Source organism: Leuciscus leuciscus, assembly GCF_965113295.1.
Source record: "Leuciscus leuciscus genome assembly, chromosome: 18".
In the NCBI taxonomy this organism is placed as follows: Eukaryota; Metazoa; Chordata; class Actinopteri; order Cypriniformes; family Leuciscidae; genus Leuciscus; species Leuciscus leuciscus.
The window spans coordinates 6,842,862-6,866,708 of NC_138742.1; the positions used below are offsets into that span (position 1 = coordinate 6,842,862).

At 42.5% G+C, this 23,847-nt stretch overlaps 1 protein-coding gene and 1 long non-coding RNA gene across 3 annotated transcripts in view; one reads left to right on the top strand and one right to left on the bottom strand.

Moving 5' to 3' along the window:
- Positions 1 to 23,847, top strand: part of LOC309481028 — a 192,335-nt gene that overhangs the window by 59,428 nt on the left and 109,060 nt on the right. The gene's annotated exons all lie outside the window — the stretch shown is intronic.
- Positions 1 to 23,847, bottom strand: part of nhsa (Nance-Horan syndrome a (congenital cataracts and dental anomalies)) — a 121,235-nt gene that overhangs the window by 4,205 nt on the left and 93,183 nt on the right. Inside the window, exons 2-9 of one of the 2 annotated variants that reach the window (XM_082145514.1) lie at positions 21,470 to 21,622; positions 20,323 to 20,462; positions 20,169 to 20,213; positions 16,830 to 16,892; positions 5,677 to 5,872; positions 3,304 to 3,435; positions 322 to 3,174; positions 96 to 219 (exon numbers count right to left, since the gene is read on the bottom strand). In XM_082145514.1, coding sequence (XP_082001640.1) covers positions 96 to 219; positions 322 to 3,174; positions 3,304 to 3,435; positions 5,677 to 5,872; positions 16,830 to 16,892; positions 20,169 to 20,213; positions 20,323 to 20,462; positions 21,470 to 21,622 — 3,706 coding nt within the window. The remainder of the gene's footprint in view (positions 1 to 95; positions 220 to 321; positions 3,175 to 3,303; positions 3,436 to 5,676; positions 5,873 to 16,829; positions 16,893 to 20,168; positions 20,214 to 20,322; positions 20,463 to 21,469; positions 21,623 to 23,847) is intronic. The other variant, XM_082145515.1, reaches the window with a different exon arrangement.

Below are 23,847 nucleotides of genomic sequence, written 5' to 3' on the forward strand. Positions count from 1 at the left end.
CTGGTGCTGGCAAGCAACGTTTTTCAAAAACGCTGGCGGGGAAGGAGTTAATATTTTTTTCTGATCATCAAAAATATACCAAACTTGAAACACACCTGTGAATCATGGCAAAGAGATCCTCTGTTGTGCGACTTTTACTTGGTGAAAGAAAAACGCTATCATCCTCAGATTTGGATTCGTCTGTCAGAGGGGACACTGTTGGATCGCTTGGTGTGGACTCTGAAATAGAAACTCTGAAACTCATTCCAATTCAAAATGTCTGAAATATTAAGGAACATGGCAGCTAGTTTACATAGTAATGGAAATATTACACAAACATACCTCTGCTAAAATAGTCTTCTGTGTCTGGTGTTGACCCTTCCTCTACATGTTCCTGTGAGGCACTTCTGGTTGGAACACCTGATGTTACAGATTCTTCTTCAGCACCGCTAATTGGAAAAGCTTGCAATGTCTCTGATCTTTGCTTCACAATATCAGGCACTTGGTCAAGAATATCTGACCTCTTTGCTAGACCATTCTGACCAGGGCTTCCCTCGTTTGGCTCAGATCTCAATGGCTGGTTTTGCTCTACTTCCAGACTACTCTGGGGAAAGAAACTATTTGAGGTGCTCACCTTTTCTGCAACTTCTCGAGAATTCCCCAATATCAGTTCATCCATGTTCTCCTCATCAGACTGGGCCTTAAAAGCAGTCATGCTCCAAAGAGGGGATGGGGCTAATCGGTCATATCTATTTCTTGCACCAAAATGGTTTGCTATATTCTTACCAGCTAGTCCATCTACTGGGGTAAACAGTGATTCACAATTGTCCTGAGAGGAAGGTTCTGTGAGAAGGGGTCTATAGGGTGGAGGTTTCCTAGTTTCATGGGTTTTATTGTGAGTAGGAGGGGTGATGATAGTCACAGTGGGACACTTAGGCCTAGTGGCAGTATCAGTGCTAAGTCGATCGTAGCTCCCTTCTCCAGATTTGCCAACTGAACGTAGTTGAACTGAACGAAGAACTGTAGGAGTGATGGCCAAAGGACTAGTGATTGCCAGCTCATCACTTGAAAGACTCTCACGCTTGGTTTCTGCTGAAGCTGCTGCCTTGTGTTTGCTCTGGTGCAGGATGTGCATCTGTTTTTTGTGAATTGAAGGCTTGCTGACATTGGGAAGGGCACTTAGGTTAAGGTGGGTGGGAGGAATGATAGGCAATTCAAGGTCCCTTTTGGATGAGTACTGCTGCAAAGAAGCAAGTGAGGACTTCCTTTCTGGGACTTTGGGTTTCCTCTTACCACCAGGAGGGGACATTGGGTGAGCGTTCGGGAAGAAAGCCGATGGAAGAGAAGATGTTGGTGTCTCCGACTGGCTTGAGTAGCCACTGGAAGGTGATGCTAGACCCACCAGCTTTTCTGGTGAAGGCAATCTAAACTCGCTTTCCACCGATGGTAGTGAAGGAGTGGTGGCCCTCGATCCTGACTGGGAAGTCTGGGATTCTGAGCTCTCCTGTGATTTAATGCATTCAATGACAGTGGTACCCGTAGCTGTGCTGGAATTTGACAATGATCTGTAAGGATCATTGGATTTCAAGTCATTAAGAAGCCAGAGATCTGCATAGTCTGACTGGACAGCTCCCTCATCCTTGAAGGAATGTGTTTCTGTGGAGCCAAACAAAGCAACTTCTGGAATCTCTGTAGAACTCTCAACACCCCAAGCCCCCAGTGGCTCCTCACTCTCCAGCTGACTCGAGGAGCCTCCGTTTAATCCCACATGCTGAGTTCTCTCCCTGGAAGACGTTGATTTGTTCTGACCACCAGCAATCTTTGGTTCGTTCTTGTCAGTAGGAGGTCCAACATGGCTGCTTATTGTCCTCAAGGATGAGCTACGTTTTGGCGGGGATGGCTTCACCTTTGGTTTCCTTAGAGAGAGACTATTTCTCCCAAGTGTGTTTGTTTGATGTCCATATTCTGCCTGCTGCTGGTCTACAGATGCATAGTTATAAGTGAAGCTTTTGCTACCTTTAAGACCACAGTCAAAGTGCATGGAGGTATAGTAGCCCTCTGCATCTACAGAATAGTGTGAGGCGGTGTCTGCCTTTTCAGAAGGTGGCCTTTCTGTTAAACTTTCAAAAGTGGCTATGCTAGCAAAACTGGGACATTCTAGGATGTTCTCTGCCCTAGAGTGCTCAGGACTGAAGTCAGGCTGGCAAGGCATGTTGTGCCTGTAGAGGGGATAGCTCCACTCACCCTCACTGGCAGTGCTGACTCCAGCATCATCAAGCATGTCAGTTGCAGTGGAAGTGAATGAACCTGTCCTATGGCTACGGAAGCCTTGCGATCGGTCTCCAGGATAAGGATCAATAATGAAGCCTGTGGAATCATCATTAGTATTAGTAGCTGCATTCAACGATAGCTCTGAATCACAGTGGGATGATCCGGTGAGTGGGGGTGAGGCTGCAGGTGGAATGGTCTCTGATGTCTGGGAGGGACATGTAGAACTACTACCACTCCAGTTGCCACTCGAGGACTGGTGATCTTCCTTGTGGTCCATCTGGCTAGTCAGCACACCAGCGTTAGAAACGGAGTGAATGGGGCTACTGAACGTATCAGAACTTGACGAAATCTCACAGCTACCCATGTCAGCTTTACGAGGCAGACGGGATCGACCCCTCTCCATCCAGTCATGCTCTGTAGTTCCAGCATGTTGCTTGAATTTCAAACTGTTATGCTGGCCCTCTGGGATTGCCTGGTCATCAGTGCTTTCTTCATCATCTTTTAGAATATGTTCCCCTGGGACTGGTAGGAAGTCCTCTGCCTCAAACGGGGACAGTTCTTCCTCATCCTCATCATCATCCTCATCACTGTCATCATGACCTTCATCCACCAGTCGCCCTCCCTCACGCGGGAGGCTTCGGGAACGCAGACGGGAGCCTACTGAGGCGGTGAACATTGTGTCAGAGTTGTCAGGCAGAGAAGATATATTTCCCGTGGAATGGGACAGTGACACAGTCACGCCCTGCCCCCTTTGTGCTCTGATCCGTCTACGTGAGGGTGCAGCCCCAACAATCAGCAATTCTTCTGTCTGGCAACCAGAGTCCTTAGTGTTGAGGCGAGAGAGCGTGAGATCCTCTTGGCAAAGTTCAGGGTTGGTGTGGACTATCACAGTACGTTCTCTGGCCACTGGAGACTCGTCAGAATCTAAAAAGTGATGAAAGATGTTTTAAGTAATACATTTTATTTTTGTGACATTTACTATTATCACATTTAAATACAATTAATAAACAAGTAATGACAACAAAAAGAGTGATAGGAGAATGCTTCACACACCCAAATCCTGCTGCACTCGTCTGGGAATGCCAGTGATCGTTTTCCGTCTCCTTAGCTTCCTCCGCCGTTGAAGAACTGACTGCGAATGGACTAGTGAGCAGCGCACACTGGCCTCTCTGTCGAACCCAACCCCTGCAAAGAGCAACAGACATGTGAGAGGGTGTTGGGAGCAAGCCACTTTCTTTTTTTTTTGCTTCTCCATACCATGTTTCTCACACTCATTTAAAAAAAAATTATTTTAGCCATAATAATGATTAAATTAACACATTTATAAATTAATATAATTATTTCTTTAACAATAAATTCTTGAATATATTTAACATATATATATATATATATATATATATATATATATATATATATATATATATATATAATGTAATACTTTTTATGTTTATAATATTTTACAGTATATAACAGTACTTTAACATATCACATAAAAAAATCTACATTTCTGCATGTTATGCAAGTTTAAAATCTCAGAAGAAAAAAAATGCATGTATTATAAAATCATAAATGTAACAAAAAAGATGGTTTCAGTCATGTTAAAATATTTTAACTGACACAAAAATACATCAGACAACAATACGCAATGCCATGCAAGGTGAAAGGAGCGACATATTCAGGACGTCAGAACAGAAAACAACCAGGGTTGAAAATGGGAGTATATCTGTCCTACCCGACCCCAGCCTTACTCTCTAGACTGCAGCATGCTGCGGTTCTCTTTATTTGAAGCTTTATTTGTTTGGATGTTTGTCCAGTGTCATGCATCATGACTCTCATGTGATTGCAGGCTTGGCCCTTTGAGCACCAATTACACCACTGCGCCTGTGATGTGCAATTTCCAGTCGACACTGTCTTTGATTCAATCCATGCTGACACGCACTGCAAAAGTCCTGTTCCAGTCAAGCCTGGAGTAGATATATTCGGCCTCTTTGTAATTCTAATGCAACTGATTAGCATGCACAAAACGCTTTCTTGACTCTTTGCATTACCTGGCACAAAGAAAGTAACCAAGACAACTAAGAACTTTTTTGTTTCAAATTTTATGACTTGCAGATTTTAGCCTACTTTCCAGTGTGTCTAATTTTAATGGATCTGGGTGATTCTTCAGTTTGGGCACTTTTGACAAGTTGAAAATGAAACTTCTTCAAACCATGTTTCATCTATGTTAAAACATTTATCACATGCCATGGAATAAAGAAGATCTGATCATGGCCTTGTTTAACCTTCAACTAGCAAATGGTCTAAAAGTCTAAAATGGCAAAAGTTTATTATTTAAAAGCAATTATTTTTTACAATTTTAAAACAGAACGAGGTTTTAAAAGTTCCCCTAACTGAAAAAATCACCCGTTTACTTTATCCATCTATGTTTCAGAACTACTAAACTTGTATTTATTAAATTAATGGCCACTTAACGCCAACTTATAGTAGCATGAGCTAGTAATGTGAATAATCAATTTCCGTAACTGCTTTTTGCATTCAATTAAGAAGAAACAACAGCCAAAATGAGAGTGTTTATAAAGCTAAGATGCCAACCCCTTAGCTCTCTCTCTCTCTCTTCGAATCACACCAATCCTTTTTACCTTATATAGATAACCTTGTCTGTCTCTCTCTCTCTCTCTCTCTCTCTCTCTCTCTCTCTCTCTCTCTCTCTCTCTCTCTCTCTCTCTCCACATGTTGTTCTAAATGGTGATGGTTAGGGAATGAAGTGGCACTGAGACTGAAGAGGGAAACTTAATGGACATGTAAAAGATCTCTCACTTAGCAAAGCTGATATCGCTGAGGGGGAAGTAGCGTTGGCGCCCTCCTCTGAAAACAATACACGCAAAATTCAGCGTTCTCACAAGGTGATCCTTCTGTTCATTGATGCCAGAGGAGAACTTTGGTCAAAATGTTCATGCTTTCATATGCATTTAGTTATGAGATGCAACATATACTGTTCCTGAGTTATGCTAGCACTAGCAAAACTATCACAGCAAAAATATAGACAGGTAAAAGCCAATATCTTGTCATTTCTGATCTGATACAGGGATTAAGAAAGGACCAAGAGAACCCGAACTACAAGTGTGAACACACCCTTAATCAAGAATTGGCACACAAGCTCCTGGCATTATTTGTTATTATCATTTCTCTTTACATACTAAATGTGCAAATTTTTACAACATCACTAGATCCTAACGGACCAAAGTTCTCCTTCAGTAGTGACAACTTCACCAGACTTGAGCCACATGTAGTTGAGCAATAATAGAATGAAAGTAGCTTTTCTTTAATTTAAACTTTCCTTTATAACTGCTATGAACAACCATTTAAGTGTCAGACTCAGTTCTGACTCAGCATGCATTATCACCAGCAAACACTAGAGGCATTTACCTGTTACGTTAATGGGAACGATGCATGAGGTGATGACTCCAGACTCCGTCTTCATCTTCTCTTCTGGGGTGGGTAATGGTAAGATTCCAGCCCAGTTTGTCTGTTTGTCCAGCGTTGAGGGCACGTTTGGGATCGGGCACTTCGGCCAGTGGCCCAGACCCACTGCCTCTGAATCCGAATCGACTGGAGGAGCAACCTAGAAGAACATTACGGCAAAGAATGTCAGAATGAGGTGTCTGCGGTTGAATGTGTCTATCAAATGAATGATGTTTCCAGTGTTGCGGTGAACTTCAAGACCCCATGAATTCACTTGATTAGAGCAGTTAAAGGGTTTGTTCACCCAAAAATTCTGTCATTAATTACTCACCCTCATGTCATTTCAAACCCGTAAGACTTTCAGTCATCTTCAGAACACAAATGAAGATCTTTCGATTAAATCTGAGAGCTTTCTGTGCCTCCATTGACGGCCTACGCAACTACCACTTTCAAGCCCCAGAAAGGTAGTAAATATATTTTTTAAAGTAATCCATGTGACTCCAGTGGTTTAACCTAAGTTTTATGAAGCAACGCGAGTCGTTTGCGCAAAAAAACCCCACTTTATTTACAAAACATTGTTCTCCCATGCGTGTTGTGTTGATGCGAGAGTGGACGTTGTTGCATGAACACACATTGGAGATTAATATTTTGGTAAATTGTGTTTTTTTGCGCAAACAAAGCACTCGCGTCGCTTCATAAAATTGAAATTAAACCACTGGTGTCACATGGATTACTTTAATGACGTCTTTACTACCTTTCTGGGGCTTGAAAGTGGTAGTTGCGTAGGCTGTCAATGGAGGGACCGAAAGCTCTCAGATTTCATCAAAAGATCTTCATTTGTGTTCCGAAGATGAACGAAAGGCTTATGGATTTAGAAAGACATGAGGATGAGTAATTAATAACAGAATTTTCATTTTTGTGTGAACTAACCCTTTAATGTTCCTATGACGTATTTCCCAATAAAACAAGAAGTTGGACCTGTTTTCTTTTAAATGGCCAATGGTCTTTATTTATGTCAGTCATAATCTGCTAGCGACTTTTTGCTAGTCAGTGGCTATAGCAATATTTCAAAGTTGGATACTTTAGGTCCATATTTCCTGGAAAAGAAGACTAAATTATATCTGCTAAAAGTTAACTTTCAACTTGCTGTAGAATGCTTCAATGCTAACCGACATAAACTAAAAGCAACAAAAATCCTATTTTGATTTCATGAAGTCTGTGAAACTTGACTTAAAATTGTAGAACATTTATATTTTTTGTTACAAAAGCTACATGCACATGCATAAAGAAGCGTTGACACATGCAAATGACAATGAAGATGCATTTGTGTGAAACAGTTTCAGGAAAAAGTTAAACAACTCAAGACACATATCTACATGAAGCATGCAACACAACACTTCAGTGTTCAATTCCCACTTTTCAGCTGTCATCCACTGTACCAGCTGAAGTAAACTTACTAAATCCTGTCAGATAGTTAACTTAGCAGCTAATCTAATGAGTTAAAGCTACTGTACAAACTTACCTTGTGGAGTTTACAGAGTGTAAAAAGGTTTGAAGTGTTTAGGGCTGTCACCCAGCCACATATGAACGTGCAGTGTTAAAGAGAGCTGTGATATTGAGTCTATGTGTGTCGCTTTCCCAGCCGCCCAATGAGGATCTCACATTAAACAGCAGCCAAAAAAAAAAAAGTGTTACCACGGAAACTTCTCCCAAAACCATAGGAGGAGGAGGAGGGAAAGAAAGAGGGAAGAGGTACAAAAACAAACGGACAGAATCAAAGGGAGTTTATGGCCTTTTTGTTTGCCGGCGCTGAAACGAGGGGCAAGGGGTGAAGTGGAGTACTGGAAAGCATGGGATCAAAGCAGAAAAAAAGAAAAGGAGAAAAGGAGGGTATGGAGCCAAAAATGAGCAGGAGAAGAGGGAAAGTAGGGGGCTGGGAATGAGCCAAATGTGACGGTTTAATTTCTCCATCTGGCTCGCGTTCAAAGGGCTATTTTGATTAGAAAAGAAACGAGACATCAGGGGAATGAAAGAATGCCATTCATGAAGTTCGAGACCAGAAAAAGAAAGATGGAGCGCGAGGAAACTTGAGAAAGTGGAAGTTATAGTATGTCTACAAGACCTATGTTTAGGGTTCAAAATGTACATTTTGGCAATCTTCCAATGGCAAGTGATTAAAAAAATAGTCTATTCTGCTCTACATTTATTTGATTAAAAATACAGTAAAAACACTAATATTGTGAAATATTATTACAATTTTAAATAACTGCTTTCTATTTGAATATATTTTAAATGTAATTTATTCCTGTGATCAAAGCTGAATTTTCAGCATCATTACTCCAGTCTTCAGAGTCACATGATTCTTCAGAAATCATTCTAATATGATGATTTGCTGCACAAATATTTTTGGTGCTCAATAATGGATTCGTCGAACAGGGTCAGATTATTGTTTTTATCATTCGACTTAGAAGAAGCATTTCCACGTTACCAGCCTGTAAATCAAACTGACACATCATAGATCTGAACATAGCCTTTTCTTACTTGCATTAATTTTGGATGCTGCATATGCCTTAAAATTTATCAGAAAAGATAGATGTGAATCAAAGACAAAATTTCAAAAGGGAAATCATGATGGAGAGCCTCTGTTCTCTTGTTCACTCTCTAAAGCATCTATCTTGGAGTCAGGCACTCAGGCAGGGGTTTGTGGGTAAGCCACAGTGCGGGGAGTTGATGGGCAATTATATTTTTCTGCCACAGACACACACACACACACACAGTCAGACAGCAGCTCTACACTGGAAACCCTGTCATTAGGAAACCTCAGACTAGCACACTTCCGTGTGTGTGTGTGTGTGTGTGTGTGTGTGTGTGTGTGTGTGTGTGTGTGTGTGTGTGTGTGTGTGTGTGTGTGTGTGTGTGTGTGTGTGTGTGTGTGTGTGTGAGAGAGTTTGTCCCGGAAGACATTCCTCACATACTGTTTTCTGAAGCATAATGCTGGAGAGGGTATGAGAAGGACAATGTTTTATTAGTCGGTGCAAATTTTGATTTATAGCATTACTAGCAGGGCTTGACAGGAACTTTTTTGCTCATCAGCCACTGTGGCTAGTGGTTTCCAAAGTTACCAGCCACTCAGCATTTTCACTGGCCACAATTTTGACATCGATACCATGGGGGAAAACTGCCATATAGATATTTTTTATATTATCTCATAATTTGGCAGCAGGTATATTAGGCTCCTGTCACTTTAAGACCTGACACACTGATCCATTATAGTGATACACATGCGTTTCTTTCTCGACTGTTTACATTCACTTAACATAGCTGACTGTGTTTACGTAAATACTTGCCAAGACCGGCATTTTGACCTTATTTAGTGTGTATTTGACTGATTAAGCGCAATAAGCAGCAAAAAAGTACTCGATTTAGTACTGAGAGGCGGCTTTATGTGTCTCACTTTGGGTGTGATCACACTATCTGCGGGAATGAGTAAAATTATACGCAATACGTACAATCCTACGCCGAAAGTGAGTGAGGGGAGGCGGGTTTGTGTGTCACTCGCTGTCGGAGAGATGAGAGAGAGAGAGAAAACGGAGCTGGTATCTTGTATCTATTCTGTGGGACATAAGTATTGGAAGCGTTTAAGATATAATTTATTTTTTTATTTTTTTATCTATATTTTTGACAACATTTCATTGCACTCAGTTTATTATTTCAGATGCCTTTTTAAAAGACTACAAATGAAAAATGTATACATTGTATATAAAATTAAACCCGCCAAAGTGGCTAGAAGTGACTGCAGTAAACGCCACTGCTGAAATACACCGCATTTGGGGAAATTGGTGGGTGTTCATATCAAGCCTGATACTTGTTTTATACCAGGGTTATAATATCGTACTCGGTTACTAACGTAACCTCGGTTCTCTCTAGAAGAGGGAACGAGTACTGCGTAAGATATCTTACGCTAGGGGAAAATCCTTTTCCGCGAGATATTGAAGCCAAAAATTATCCTTAATTTTGTAATAATGCAAAACGCGTTGCAGCAGCAATGCAGACATAGGCGAGACAGCTCGCGCGCCTATTGGCTGCTCTGCGGCAACTGCAGCAGCCTATCGAGCGAGGCCTGGCGTGACGTCAGACCCAATCAGGGCACTTCGCGCCCGCTGCGTCACGTCCCGCCGAAATGGGCGTGGTCTAGGCCTATAAATATCGCTCGCAGGCAGCTATTATCTGGTTTTTCATCATCGAAGCAACCAGAGCGTGTGCATGCACGGCAAGATACGCAGTACTCGTTCCCTCTTCTAGAGAGAACCGAGGTTACGTTAGTAACCGAGTACGTTCTCTTACGAGAGGTCTCTCGTACTGCGTAAGATATCTTACGCTAGGGGACCCAATGTAAAACGCCGTGCATGCTGAGATCTGACACCAAAGACCCAAGGGCGAAAGCCCGGGGTACATATAGTGCACAATCACTCAGTGAACTCACAGAGAGTCCGGAAAAAAGGAGGGGTGCAGCCTCACTTTTCCACATAAAGTAGCGTCGATGGGACGCGAATTTCATCATACAGACAGGGCGGGGTACGGCCTGAACTGATGGGGAAAAATGTGGGTCTTACACAGTTTGCCCAGCTTTAAACTGTCGAACATTGAGCTGTGCTCAGCAAACGCAGCATTCTGAGCTGAACGCATCAGGTCAGATAATACTGGTAGTTTAGACCGACAGCAGCCTGGCCTGCAGGGCGGGAACCTCTAGGTTATAAAACCTTATAAATGTAGACGGGGAGGCCCAGCCTGCCGCCATACAAATATCTTGCAAGGCAATCCCACTTGACCAGGCCCACGAAGAGGCCATGCCTCTCGTGGAATGCGCTCTGACACCCAAAAGGCACTGCATGCCCTTGGAGGCGTATGCCAGCGCTATAGCATCAACTATCCATCTGGATAGGCTCTGTTTCGACGCGGCTAGTCCCTTAGAACGTCCGCTAAACGAAACAAAGAGCTGTTCCGTCTGTCTGAAAACAGACGAGCGAGACACATAAGCTCGTAATGCCCTGACTGGGCAAAGGAGGCTCGCGTCTCTTTCCTCATCAGGGACCGGTAGGGCTGACAGAGAGATAATCTGCGCCCTAAACGGTGTGTTGAGGGATTTTGGAACATAACCGTGCTTAGGTTTGAGTATAACTTTTGAGTCATTGGGCCCAAACTCCATGCACGCCGCGCTCACAGAGAGCGCGTGCAGATCCCCTATGCGCTTCACTGAAGCGAGAGCCAGCAAAAACACCGTTTTGAAAGACAGGTGTTTCAAATCGATTGACTGTAAAGGCTCAAATGGCGCACCTTTCATGGCTTCCAGAACCGTAGAAAGGTCCCATACGGGGACTGAGGGAGGTCTGGGAGGATTCAGTCTCTTAGCTCCTCTAAGGAAGCGGATGACTAAATCGTTCCTTCCTATTGACTGACCAAGCGTTGTTTCTGAGAACGCTGCTATAGCCGCCACATAAACTTTGAGCGTGGAGGGGGCCCTGCCCCCATCCAACAGCTCTTGTAGGAAGGAAAACACCTCCGTCACATCACAGTTTGTGGGTGACACACCACGGGCTGTGCACCAGCCCGAAAACACTGACCATTTCGAAGAATAGAGTCGTCTTGTAGACGGAGCTCTAGCCTGCGTGATCGTGTTTAATACTCCTTTAGGGAGTCCAACATGTACCCGTTGATGGCCCAGACATGAAGGGACCATAGTTCCGGGTGAGGATGCCAGATCGAGCCGCGGGCCTGTGAGAGGAGATCTCTCCTCACTGGTACTGGCCACGGGGCAGTACTTGCTAACTGCATCACGGCTGGGAACCAAGGTTGGTTTTTCCAGAACGGTGCTACCAGCAGTACTGAGCATCCTTCTTCCCTGAACCGTTCTATCACCTGAGGCAGGAGAGAGACGGGGGGAAAAGCATAGAGCGGGCGGCGGGGCCACACATGGGCCAGCGCGCTCCTGCTCTTGGAGAAAAATTCTTGACAGTGAGCGTTTTCTTGAGACGCAAACAGGTCCACTTCCGCTCTGCCGAATTTCTTCCACAGCAGTTGGACTGTCTGTGGGTGTAGAGACCATTCGCCTGCCGGAACATTGTTCCTGGACAGTCTGTCTGGTCCTATATTCATGATCCCTGGCACGTGCGCTGCTCTGAGCGAGCGCAGGTTGCACTGAGCCCATACCAGGAGGCGTTCTGCCAGCCTGTACAGTTTCTCGGATCTGATGCCGCCCTGGCGATTTATGTAGGACACCACAGACATGTTGTCCGAACGGACCAAGACGTGGTGACCTTTTATTTGGGGACAAAAACGCGTCAGCGCGTTGTCTACTGCCAGCATTTCGAGGCAGTTTATGTGCAGGAGCTTCTCCCGTTCTGACCACTGGCCGAAGAACGGTCTGCCCTCGAGCAGCGCTCCCCATCCCGAGGTGGACGCGTCCGTGGACACCACTTTCACCCTCGAGGAAGTCCCCAGGCTTACACCTGATTGGTACCAGTCGTTCGCTTTCCAGGGTTTCAGAGCTGTAACGCATTTCTGATTGACCCTGAGGCGAAGCAAACCGGGTGCCCACGCTTCGCGTGGGACTCGCGCTTTCAGCCAAAACTGCAGCGGGCGCATGCGGAGCAGACCCAGCTGGAGCACTGACGATGCTGAGGCCATGAGACCTAGCATCTTCTGAAATCTCTTGAGCGGGACAGACGCGCCGCAGCGAAAAGAGTTCGCTGTGCGTCGAATGTCTACCGCGCGCTGTGGTGATAGTCGCGCTATCATGGATAGTGAGTCCAGTTCTGTGCCCAGGAAAGATATTTTCTGACTGGGTGACAGAGAGCTCTTCGCCCAATTGACACTCAGACCCAAATCCTCGAGGTGATCGAGTAAAATGGTCGTGTGTTCTATGAGCACTGCGCGAGATTGCGCTAGAATCAGCCAATCGTCCAAATAGTTCAGCACTCGCATGCCTCTCATTCTGAGGGGTGCGAGCGCCGCATCCATGCACTTCGCAAATGTACGGGGTGCTAGGGACAAACCGAACGGCAGGACTGTGTACTGATATGCCTGGCCCTCGAAGGCGAATCTCAAATATCGCCTGTGACGTGACGCTATCTGTATTTGAAAATACGCGTCTTTCAGATCTATTGACACAAACCAATCTCCTTGGCGAATCTGCACAAGGATTTGCCTGGTCGTGAGCATCCTGAACTGTCGCTTCACAAGCACTTTGTTCAGTTGCCTTAGATCTAGTATGGGTCTGAGACCCCCGTCTTTTTTCGGTACCAGGAAGTATCTGCTGTATAGCCCTCCCTCGCTCTGATCTTGAGAGAGAGGTTCTATGGCCCCTTTGCTCAATAGTTTCGTCACTTCGGCTCGAAGTAGATGTGCTACTTCTGTTTTTACCGTGGTCTCGACGCGCGCCACATAGCGGCGAGGGCGTCGGCGAAACTGCAGCGAATAGCCTCTTTCTATAATGTTCAGCACCCACTTCGAAAACCCCGGGTAGCTTTGCCCATGCGTCTGCATGGATAGCTAGGGGTCGAATACGAAGCGCGCTCCGCTCGCTCAGCGATGGAGAAGCTTCGGTGTGCTGTAACACAAGCGTGTCGCTCGTGACATTTGAGGCATGGGGCGCGCTGATGACAGCGGGCAGATTGCCCGCGCTCGACTCCTCTGCGGTGGTTAACCGCGAGGGGGAGGGCTGGGCGGTTCCCGTGGGAACTGTCATGTCTATGTGTGGATGTGGGCGCGGGACAGCGGGCACATTTATCACACCGAAAGCATCGTTCGCTTGCGTGAAGCGAGTGCACGTTGGTTTCGTTTTTACAGAAACCGTGAGACATGCATAACGTGGTGTTAGTGGGCACATTCACCATGTTTGAAGCGCAATCGGTCTGAGCCGATTCATGTGCGCGAGCCCTGTGTGACGGGCTGTGCTTGTGTGTAGAGATGGGCACTGGGCAGTGGGCATTCTTCTTACACATAAAGCACCATCGGCCGTGGCCGGGACACCAGAAAAAATTCACACTTATGGGATTTATCTGGGTAGCCGTAAAAACGGCGTTTGTGTGCAGGCAAGCGGGTGACAGAACCGACTTGTTTACTGCAGGATACACTGGAACAGTCACATTTACTGGAACTGAACGAGCGAGAAGTTGCCATAGAAACAGAGAGCGTCAACATGCTGGCGTTTATTGCAGGCCTGCGTGCATTACAACAGGCTTGTTCACTGCAATATTGACATTTCCAGTCGCCTGAATTCCAGAGGGGAATGGGAAATGTATAGGAAAAAGGAGGTTGGTCCATCTGCAGCGGGACCAGAAAAACTCCCTTTTTTCCTTACGCCAGTGACGCACAGAACACCATAGAAACGGTGTTTGGGTGCAGGCGAGCGGGTTGTACAACGCGCTCGTTGGCTGCAAAATACACATCTGCAGTCGCCTTTTCAGGGAACTGACAGAGCGAGCATTGACGGCATAAGAGAGCGTCAACGTGCTGGCGTTTGTTTGCAGGCATGCGTGTATTACAACAGGCTTGCTCACTGCAATACTGACATTTCCAGTCGCCCGAACTTCAGAGGGGAATGAGAAATGTACGAGAAAGAGGAGGTCGGTCCGTCCGCGGGGGGACCAGAAGACGCTCTTTTCTCCTTTCGCCAGTGACGCACGGAAACCATAGAAACGGTGTTTGGGTGCAGGCGAGCGGGTTGTGCAACGCGCTCGTTGGCTGCAAAATGCACGTCTGCAGTCGCTTTTCAGGGAACTGACAGAGCGAAGCATTGGCGGCATAATTTTAACTGCCGCTAGACCGGGATTCGAACTCCGGTCTCTCGTGAGAAAAACCAATGATTCCGCCACTGAGCCACAGGGGGGGAACGCAAAGGTTTTCGGATGCACGAGCATATAAGAGCGTCACATGCTTTCTTCGGCGTATGCTTGCAGGCGCGCTTGTATTAAAACAGGCTCGCCTGCTGCAATATTGATATTTCCAGTCGCATGATCAGGGAACTGGGAATATGTATGAGAAATTGAAGGTCAGTCCATCCTCAGAGGGACTAAAAACACACCTTTCTCCTTTCGCCGGTGAGTGACGCATGAATGGGGCGCAGAAGGCAGGGTAGCTTTCTTATAACGTAAAGAAAAACTAACCCCGACCGTCCGCTTCCAGCCTCCCTTGTGAGCGGCGCAGTTTGCGCGGCTTGAACAGAGGGAGAGAGAAAGCTAGCCCCGTGACCGCCCGCTCCTGACATCCTCTGTGAGCGGCGCGGTGTGCGCGGCTCGAACAGAGGGAGAACAGGTATCGTCCCCCAAGCAGGCAAGGCAAGCGGGCGAACCGGCAAGCTTTGCGGGTTGGGGGGGGGGGGGGCGGAGGAGCAGTCTCGGAGAAGGATGCCAGGTGAGTCCTCAGAGTCACCATAGGCAGTACCTAACTCGCAGTGAGGGCAGTCGCCGTCAGCGAGTGCGAGAGCTGCGTGATCAGGAAAAGGGGCGTCTTGAAAAAGACGCCCAGCTCTTTTAGTGCAATGGGAGTGTGTGTCGCGGCGGCGAGCACACACACATACATAAACACAGTAGCAGAGAAAGGATATAATGCCGGAAAGCGCAGCAGGAAGGCAAGGAAGGCGGCGCGGCCAGCGACTTCAGTGACTCGTCCCGCTGAAGGTGCTCTCTTTCAGACGGCGCGGCTTCTTATCCAGCTCCAGCGATGCGTGTGCTTCGCTTGAAGGATGAAAAATCAGATAATAGCTGCCTGCGAGCGATATTTATAGGCCTAGACCACGCCCATTTCGGCGGGACGTGACGCAGCGGGCGCGAAGTGCCCTGATTGGGTCTGACGTCACGCCAGGACTCGCTCGATAGGCTGCTGCAGTTGCCGCAGAGCAGCCAATAGGCGCGCGAGCTGTCTCGCCTATGTCTGCATTGCTGCTGCAACGCGTTTTGCATTATTACAAAATTAAGGATAATTTTTGGCTTCAATATCTCGCGGAAAAGGATTTTCCCCTAGCGTAAGATATCTTACGCAGTACGAGAGACCTCTCGTAAGAGAACTTTGTAGTGAATTTTAGAGAGATTTGTTTTTTATTTGAGTATTTAAAGTCAGTGCAGAAACTGTAGATACAGTATATAATAAAGGTCATTCAAAAACATTCAGATGTGCAAAAATATAATTAGATTATTTTAATGATTTTATTTGGCCAATTACCTAAAATGCACTCTAGAAGTGCATTTATTGTGTTACAAATTTTTTGTGTGAATTATTTACAGCTACTTCTGAGTTAAATTGTATAGATGAAAATCTATAAAACAAAGTAAACATTGAGATGTGGTTATATTATGCAATCAATTGAAGTATTTGACATAAATGGAAGACATGATGAGGTCTTTTATATGCTTCGGAAAAATACACTATCATTAAAAGATTTGGCGGCAATTGAAAGAAGTCTCTTCTGCTCACCAAGGCTGCATTTATTTGATCAAAATCAGTATGAAATATTATTACAATTAAAAAATGTAATTCTATTTGAATATATTTTAAAATGTAATGTATTCCTGTGATCAAAGCTGAATTTTCAGCATCTTTACTCCAGTCTTCAGTGTCACATGATCCTTCAGAAATCATTCCAATATGATGATTTGATGCTCAAGAAGCATTTCTAATTATCAATGTTGAAAACAGTTGTGCAGCTTCATATTTTTGCCTAAAATCAATTCCCCCTTAATAAGTTTCTGCCACTGGTCTACACCCATTTTCTTTCATTCAGATATGCACACACATGCACAGAAGAGTATATTGACGTTGGCATATCCAGATGTTAGGTCAGGCGTTCTGGAACTACAGAAGGTAGTAGCATCAGAAGAGATGTTTTAAAGAATGATAGATGTTAGATAAAACACAAAGAGCCCTGTTAAGATTTGGTTTTCATTCAGAAGTTAATGATATCTGATTAAACATCTATATTAAAGCTCATAAATGTTAAAAACTTGTCTTATTTTTGTCAAAGGTTCTGATCTGGAAGCAGTTTTCTGATCATGATTATGATTTGATTAGGGATGTAAAACAGCATGAAAGTAGGATATAGGAGACATTTGGGGGTAAAATACCTTTCTGCTCCATGGGGAAAAATGACAACACTCAGTAGGGGAGGAGGACCGGGTGCTTTGGAACTACAACACACACAAACAAACAAACAAACAAACACAAAGATGGACATGAATATGAGGATGAATATGAACACAATGAGGGAATCACAGTCTGGTGCAGATGCTTCTGCAAAACTGTTAACGTCACTCAAACTAACAGAACACCCGTGACTCATTGTGCTTGTCAAAACATGACGTGATGATATAGATGTAGGTGATTATATATAATTAAGAAGTCATCTGCAGTACTGAAACTTTTATAACACCAGCTGCGTCCCGATTCGCATACATATATAGTGTGCACTAAAAGCAAGCTCTGCTGGTGATGGAAAAGTACATGCTTGCACGGTACAGTTTGGTTCAAGAAGTATTTTCCCATTCATCACAAAAATTTAGCATGCTATTTTCAACATACTATAATTTGAGACTCACTAATTCTATTCTTGCACACTATGTAGGATGGATGGTATGCAAACTTGGCATGTGTCCTAAACAGGTGCAATGCATTTCAGAAGCACATCAATTTTAGGTCACAGCAAATAAAAACTTGCTGTTTAATATGCAGTCACGTTGAGCAAGATTTTGGACCAATCAGAAGTGACAGTGGGCGGGACTACCCAGTGCAACACAGAGGGATGGCGTATTTTTGTAGGCCAAAACCCAGGAAAACCCGGAAATAAGGTTTGTGGTTCAATCAAGCTCAAGATATATTCACGTTTTATTCTACGACATTAAATACATCTTGAGATTTTTCGAAGCTTTTACTTGTCTCGAAAAATGCGGTTTAGTGATGGTGACATTGAAGTCATGTGACTGTAGTGTAAGTTCAATTATAGCTTACATTTAGCTTCTTCTGGAGATTGTATTTAGGCTTCAAAATTCATAAAAGATGTGTTCATTTGTGAAGATTATCCCGATCATAAATCATAAAAGTTTTTTGGTAACAGAGCTTATTTACTGCAATAATCCAAAGGAAAAATCCTATAGTGTTTTTGTCGAGGAAAACAGTGTGATGCAAACTCACAGGTTGGCCTACAAAAATACATCAGCACTCTATAGATCCAAAGCGATCAGCAATATGTACGTGAAAAACAAGTCAAATGAACATGAACAAGATGGAATCATGTGTTATCATCTGATGGTTAGATCACAGTGTAGTAAGTAAAGATATACATAATCCAACACAGCAGACTAAACATCTGTTAAAACGTCCTGAAATAAAGAGCATGTTATCATACAATGTTAAACATAGAAATGAATGTTGTTTGTCCTCACGGCTGCATGGTTGGCTGCAAAAGAGGAGTTATTTTCATAATGATCGGCCTGGTATACAAATAAGGTCCTTACAGCACGACATCCAGAGAGATGCTCCCTGCTTTCGGATCAGCTGGATCAAAATAAACATTAAATAATCATTCAATTAAAATGACCACTTAAAAAAAAAACTAATATAGTTATTTATCTGCTTCTGCTTTATTCACAATGAGGCACAATATCCAAACTATGAGGCTGAAAAATGAATTAATAATCTCTAGAACCATCATGACTTCATGAACATACTCTATTGCTGTAAGGAACATGGTGATGACAGGCTTCACAAGGTATATGACCCTTCTTAAAAAAGAAGTATGCTTAATGTGCACTTTTAGGGCTCTTTATGTGTTAAAAGAATATTTTAAAAGAACTATACTTGCAGATAATATAATATTAATGAAAAAAAATTGAGTGTACTTAGAGAGAGAAGCCAATGCACTTTCAGGACGGTTTCTTAAAGGGATAGTTCACCCAAAAATAAAAACGCTGTCATCATTTTCTCACCCTCAAGTTGTTTTAAACCATGACTTTCTTTTTTCTGTGGAGCTTAAAATAATATATTTTAAAGAATATGGGTAACCAATCAGTTTCTGTTCCCCATTGACTTCCATTGTATATATTTTTTTTTCCATACTATGGAAGTCAATGGGGAACAGAAACTGTTTGGTTACCCATATTCTTTAAAATATCTTCTTTCATGTTCAGCAGATGAAAAAAATCATACATAAAATCATATGGTTCATGGGTTCATAGCGGCAAACCATTGACATTTCAGTTGGGAGAGTGTTTCGCCTATCACTATTTTTATTAATTTTTTGCTACTAAGGGTTTGGCTCCTGGTTTAAGTGGAGAACAATGTAAAGTATTGTTTCATATTATTTCATAATTTGTTTAGTAAGGCTACACAGGGCTTGACATTAACTTTTTTTGCTCATCAGCCACTGTGGCTAATGGTTTTCCAAAGTTACCAGCCACTCAGCATTTTCACTGGCCACAATTTTGACATTGATACCATGGGGGAAAACTGCCATATAGATATTTTTAATATTATCTCATAATTTGGCAGCAGGAATATTAGGCTCCTGTCACTTTAAGACCTGACACACTGATCCATTATAGTGATACACATGCCTTTCTTTCTCGACTGTTTACATTCACTAAAAACATAACTGACTGTGTTTGTGTGAACACTTGCCAAGAACAGCATTTTGACATTATTTTGTGTGTATTTGACTGTTTAAGCACAATAAGCAGTACAAAATAACTCAGTTTAGTACTGAGAGGAGGCTTTATGTGCCGCACTTTGAGTGTGAGCACACTATCTGCGGGAATGAGTAAAATGATGCACAATACGCGCAAACCCGTCGAAATTCAAGCCCTGCAACACCAACAATATTCATCCGGAGCAAATGAAACGAGTGAGTGACGGGAGGCGGGTTTGTGTGTCGGAGAGACGAGAGAGAGCGCAGCTGTTATCGTGTATCTATGGAAAATGAGTATCGGAAGAGTTCCAGATATATTTCAATATCGATATGTATCGAAAAATTTATATTTTTTACAAAAATCTATATATTATATAGCCTATAAATTTCAAACCGCCAAGATGACTAGTAGGAGTGACTGCGTTACACTCCACTGCTGAAATCTGCGATATAATAAAGCAGGGTTAGGTTATGTTTCTGACACCATTTTGATATATATGAATGGTGAATTGAAACGAGGTGTTAATTTATTTATTTTTCAAAGTATTTCATACTTTGTCTCACATGTTTGCTTTAAACCATCATATGCTTTTAAAATGTATTATTTCCACAAGAAGCACAAAAAAATCACACTAAAGTGTAGCCTACTTCTTTTTCACGAGGGGATATTTGAAGGAAAACATACACAAATAAAGGACAACAATGGTGGACTGATTTAGCTAAAACATTAATCTCCATGCAGTGCGGCGTGTCGGTTTTGCGTGACACACAGGCGTGTGTTTACCTGTGTTTGTGTTGTCTGAGTTTCTATGTCTCTCTCTGTCCTTTCCTAAACACACAGACACACTATCATCATCATCATCATCATCATCATCATCACACCGTCTACATGAACTCCCACTATAGATCAGGTCTGCAGTAGCAGGGCAGATGTTTACCGTGGTCAGGTGTCTCTCTCTCTGCTGGCGTGTCCTGTGGGCGCGGGGCGACGGGTAACTGGGCATGATGGGCGGAGCCATGGAGATGGAGATGGTGACCCTCCGCTGCCTCTCGCTGACCTCCTGCCTCTGCTGCTGGTCTGATGATGTGCAGTTACACGAACACAAGGCAAATACATCCGTAAGTCATTTATATCAACAACACACGTGATTTGAGGAATAATAATGTCTGGAATACAAATAGTGAGGTATATACACTGAAGTTAGTTAGGTGTTTGTTCAAATCACTAACCTTAACCAAGAGCAATATAATAACAGTGATGCTTGCAACTCAAGCACCACTATCAGAAATAGCATAGTGTGAGTTATATAAAATCATAATTCAAACGTTTGAACTTATAATCATGATGTTTGGTAGCCCTTTTTCATATTGTTTTTATTGATATGGAGATTTAATGGTTTAAATTGTATTATAGCGTGTAGCTAATTATTACATCGTCTGACATTCTTTTGCCATTTTTCACTTTTTCTTATACATTACAAATAAATAAAATTTGTTTTAAGAATTAAAATTTTCATTTTAGAGTTTTAATAGTTATATCTAATCATGTACAGTGTGGTTATGAAAACTAAAACTATTAAAATCATTTTCGTTAATTGAAATAAAGCTGAAATAAAATTAAATATTTAAATATTAGATGGAAAACTTAACCAAAAATTAGATATGTTGCCTTGGCAAGTAACTAATTTTTTTTTTTTTTTTAAGACTGTTGAAAGCACTAAATTTAGTAAAACTAAAACTGAAACAAACAAAAAATTAAATCTACATAGAGAAACTTTAAATAAACTTAAATAAAACTAAAATTACATTGAAAACTGAAAATAAAGCTAATTCAAAATATTTACAAATACTATAATATATTACTATACTATATAAATGTATATAAACTGAGCATTTATCACAAATCACATCATTGAGACGTGACGTTTCCATCTTCCTCCACTAGAGGGCGGTCAGTGTCTGAATGGAGGATCATGAATAACCCAAACAACTTCGCTTAGATGAGATGCGATTGTCAGAAGGTGATCTCAGGATGAATAAATATGATGATTGATAATGGAGCGGTAGTGATTATAGGTCTCTAACCTCTGTACAGCGCCCGCAGGCTCTGTTTGGCATGTCGATGCAGCTCCTGGACGCAGGCGGGCCGGGTCGAGGGCAGGAACACGTTCCTCTGCAGGAGCCAAGGGGCCTGGTAGTGTCCACTCAGCTTACTCTCAATGTCCAGATTAGACAGCGCTGCAAAGAGAAGGACAAATATCTTACACAGACATCATTCACACATTAGTGGCCATATGTTTATGCTGCCATAGTAACTAGACTGCGTTAATTAGTGGATGTTTACTGATTAATTCGCCTTTTTTAAGTAAAAAATGACAGGAAAATAATAAGAAAGATCAGTGACATCATGAATTTTTTTTTTTTTTATATTAGGTACTTTTTAAAAATGTGATTTCTATACCTCCACTAAATTGTTAGATGCTTCATTGCACATTCTCTTGACTTTATAAGATTCCCCCAAGACAGTCTGTCAACACAAAGTGAAACAGTAGGTCTGGTTGCTCCGATTGAGACCTTTAACTCTTAGCATTGCCTATAAACCTGCTCTGATCACTTCCTCAAACGCTCTCAGAGAAGCTGCGACTGGTGTGAAGTGCAAATAACCTCAGTGCTGATCAAACAGCCAAACATTAGCAAAACAATGCTGCAATCTGCCAGTGGCTAATGGATCAGTGTGTGAGAAACAAAAGGATTTAATGACAGCAAACACCTGATTCATGAGCCTGAAGCAAACATAAGCAGTCTACAGTGTCTATTTCAAACTAGTTCTGCATCCAAAATCACATACTTCCAGTGGGCGGAAAACAGTATGTGCAACTGATGCTGGAATCACACATGATAATGACAACATGGCGAATGCAGTGCATCTGAATTACATTCATACTACACACATTAATACTATATAGAACATATTTTGTTAGCGGTTGCAAAGTACAAAATACCTATACTCAAGAGTATGCGATTCCAGACGCAGCCCATGACTATAGATTTGGCCTGCAGATCCAGTTAGCCCTGGCTGGTAAATGCCATACCTACACCATTCACCTTTCTTTCCATTCATTGACAGACATTCAAAATGAGCTGATTCAGACTAAATTTGTAAGAAATGTTTAAATCACAAATATTATAATATTACTTAATTCTTGTTCGCAAGCTCATAAAAACAGGAATACACATAAATAATAGATATTTTTCATGCATGCGCACACACACACACACACACACACACACACACACACGCCTCAGTTCTGAATAGACACAGAGGGTCTGTCTGGCTGGGATGCTGCCGGCAGTTTTCGCTGTAATGTGAGTGAATAGACGTACAGCTCTTCTTTATGAGACGCTCCTGTCACCAGCATTAATGCAGAGCAATCTAGGTCACAAACTCAATAGAGCACAACTCTGTGTCTGTTATCTCGGTTATCACACACACACACACACACACACACACACGCACACGCACACGCACACACATATTTTGCACACTTTTACAGCAAAATTATGATGCAAGTAAATAACACTAAAATGTGCTTTCTATAAAGTCTACAAGGGTACATTTTGTTAATATTAATATTTGTTAATAATACTATTGTGACTGCATAAAATGCTAAATAAATATTTTATTCTTATTTTTAATCAAATAATATTTTGTGACAATATTTAATATAATTTTTACTTGGCAGAGGAACATTTACATTTAAATGTATGCATTTTCTGGATTTTTTTTTTCTGAAATGGATTAAATTTAATTCAAGGTATATGTTTCATTAGTTTTATTCATTCTATGGCACCATTTTTAACATTGATAATAATCAGAAATGTTTCTTGAGCATCAAATCATCATATCAGAATGATTTGTGAAGGATGATGTGACGCTGAAGACTGGAGTAATGCTGAACATTCAGCTTTGATCACAGGAATAAATTACATTTGAACATATATTCACTTTGAAAACTGTTATTTGTAATAATATTTCACAATTTTTACTGCATCAAATAAAAGCAGCCTTGGTGAGCATAAGAGACTTCTATCAAAAACATAAAAAAACGTACTGATCCCAACTTTCAAACAGTAGTGTAGATTAAGATGAAGAGTAATTGTCACTATTTAAAAGTTTGTCCCCAAATTAACAGCAAATATAATGTTTAAACATACTGTTTATTATCCCAAAAATGGCACACATCATCTTTAAAGATGATCCACTGCAACAGAAACATGCAGAATGATCTCCTCCTCACTCCAAGAGCATGACCTCACCATGCCAAACCTATTCCAGAGACCTCTTCCGAGATAATGCATCATGGGCCTTGTGTTTACCAGACAAAAGAGGTCTGCTAAGCATTTCCGCCCCGCTCCTGCTCTATGACGTCCTGGATTTGGCTTTCAGCTCATGTGCCTGTTCT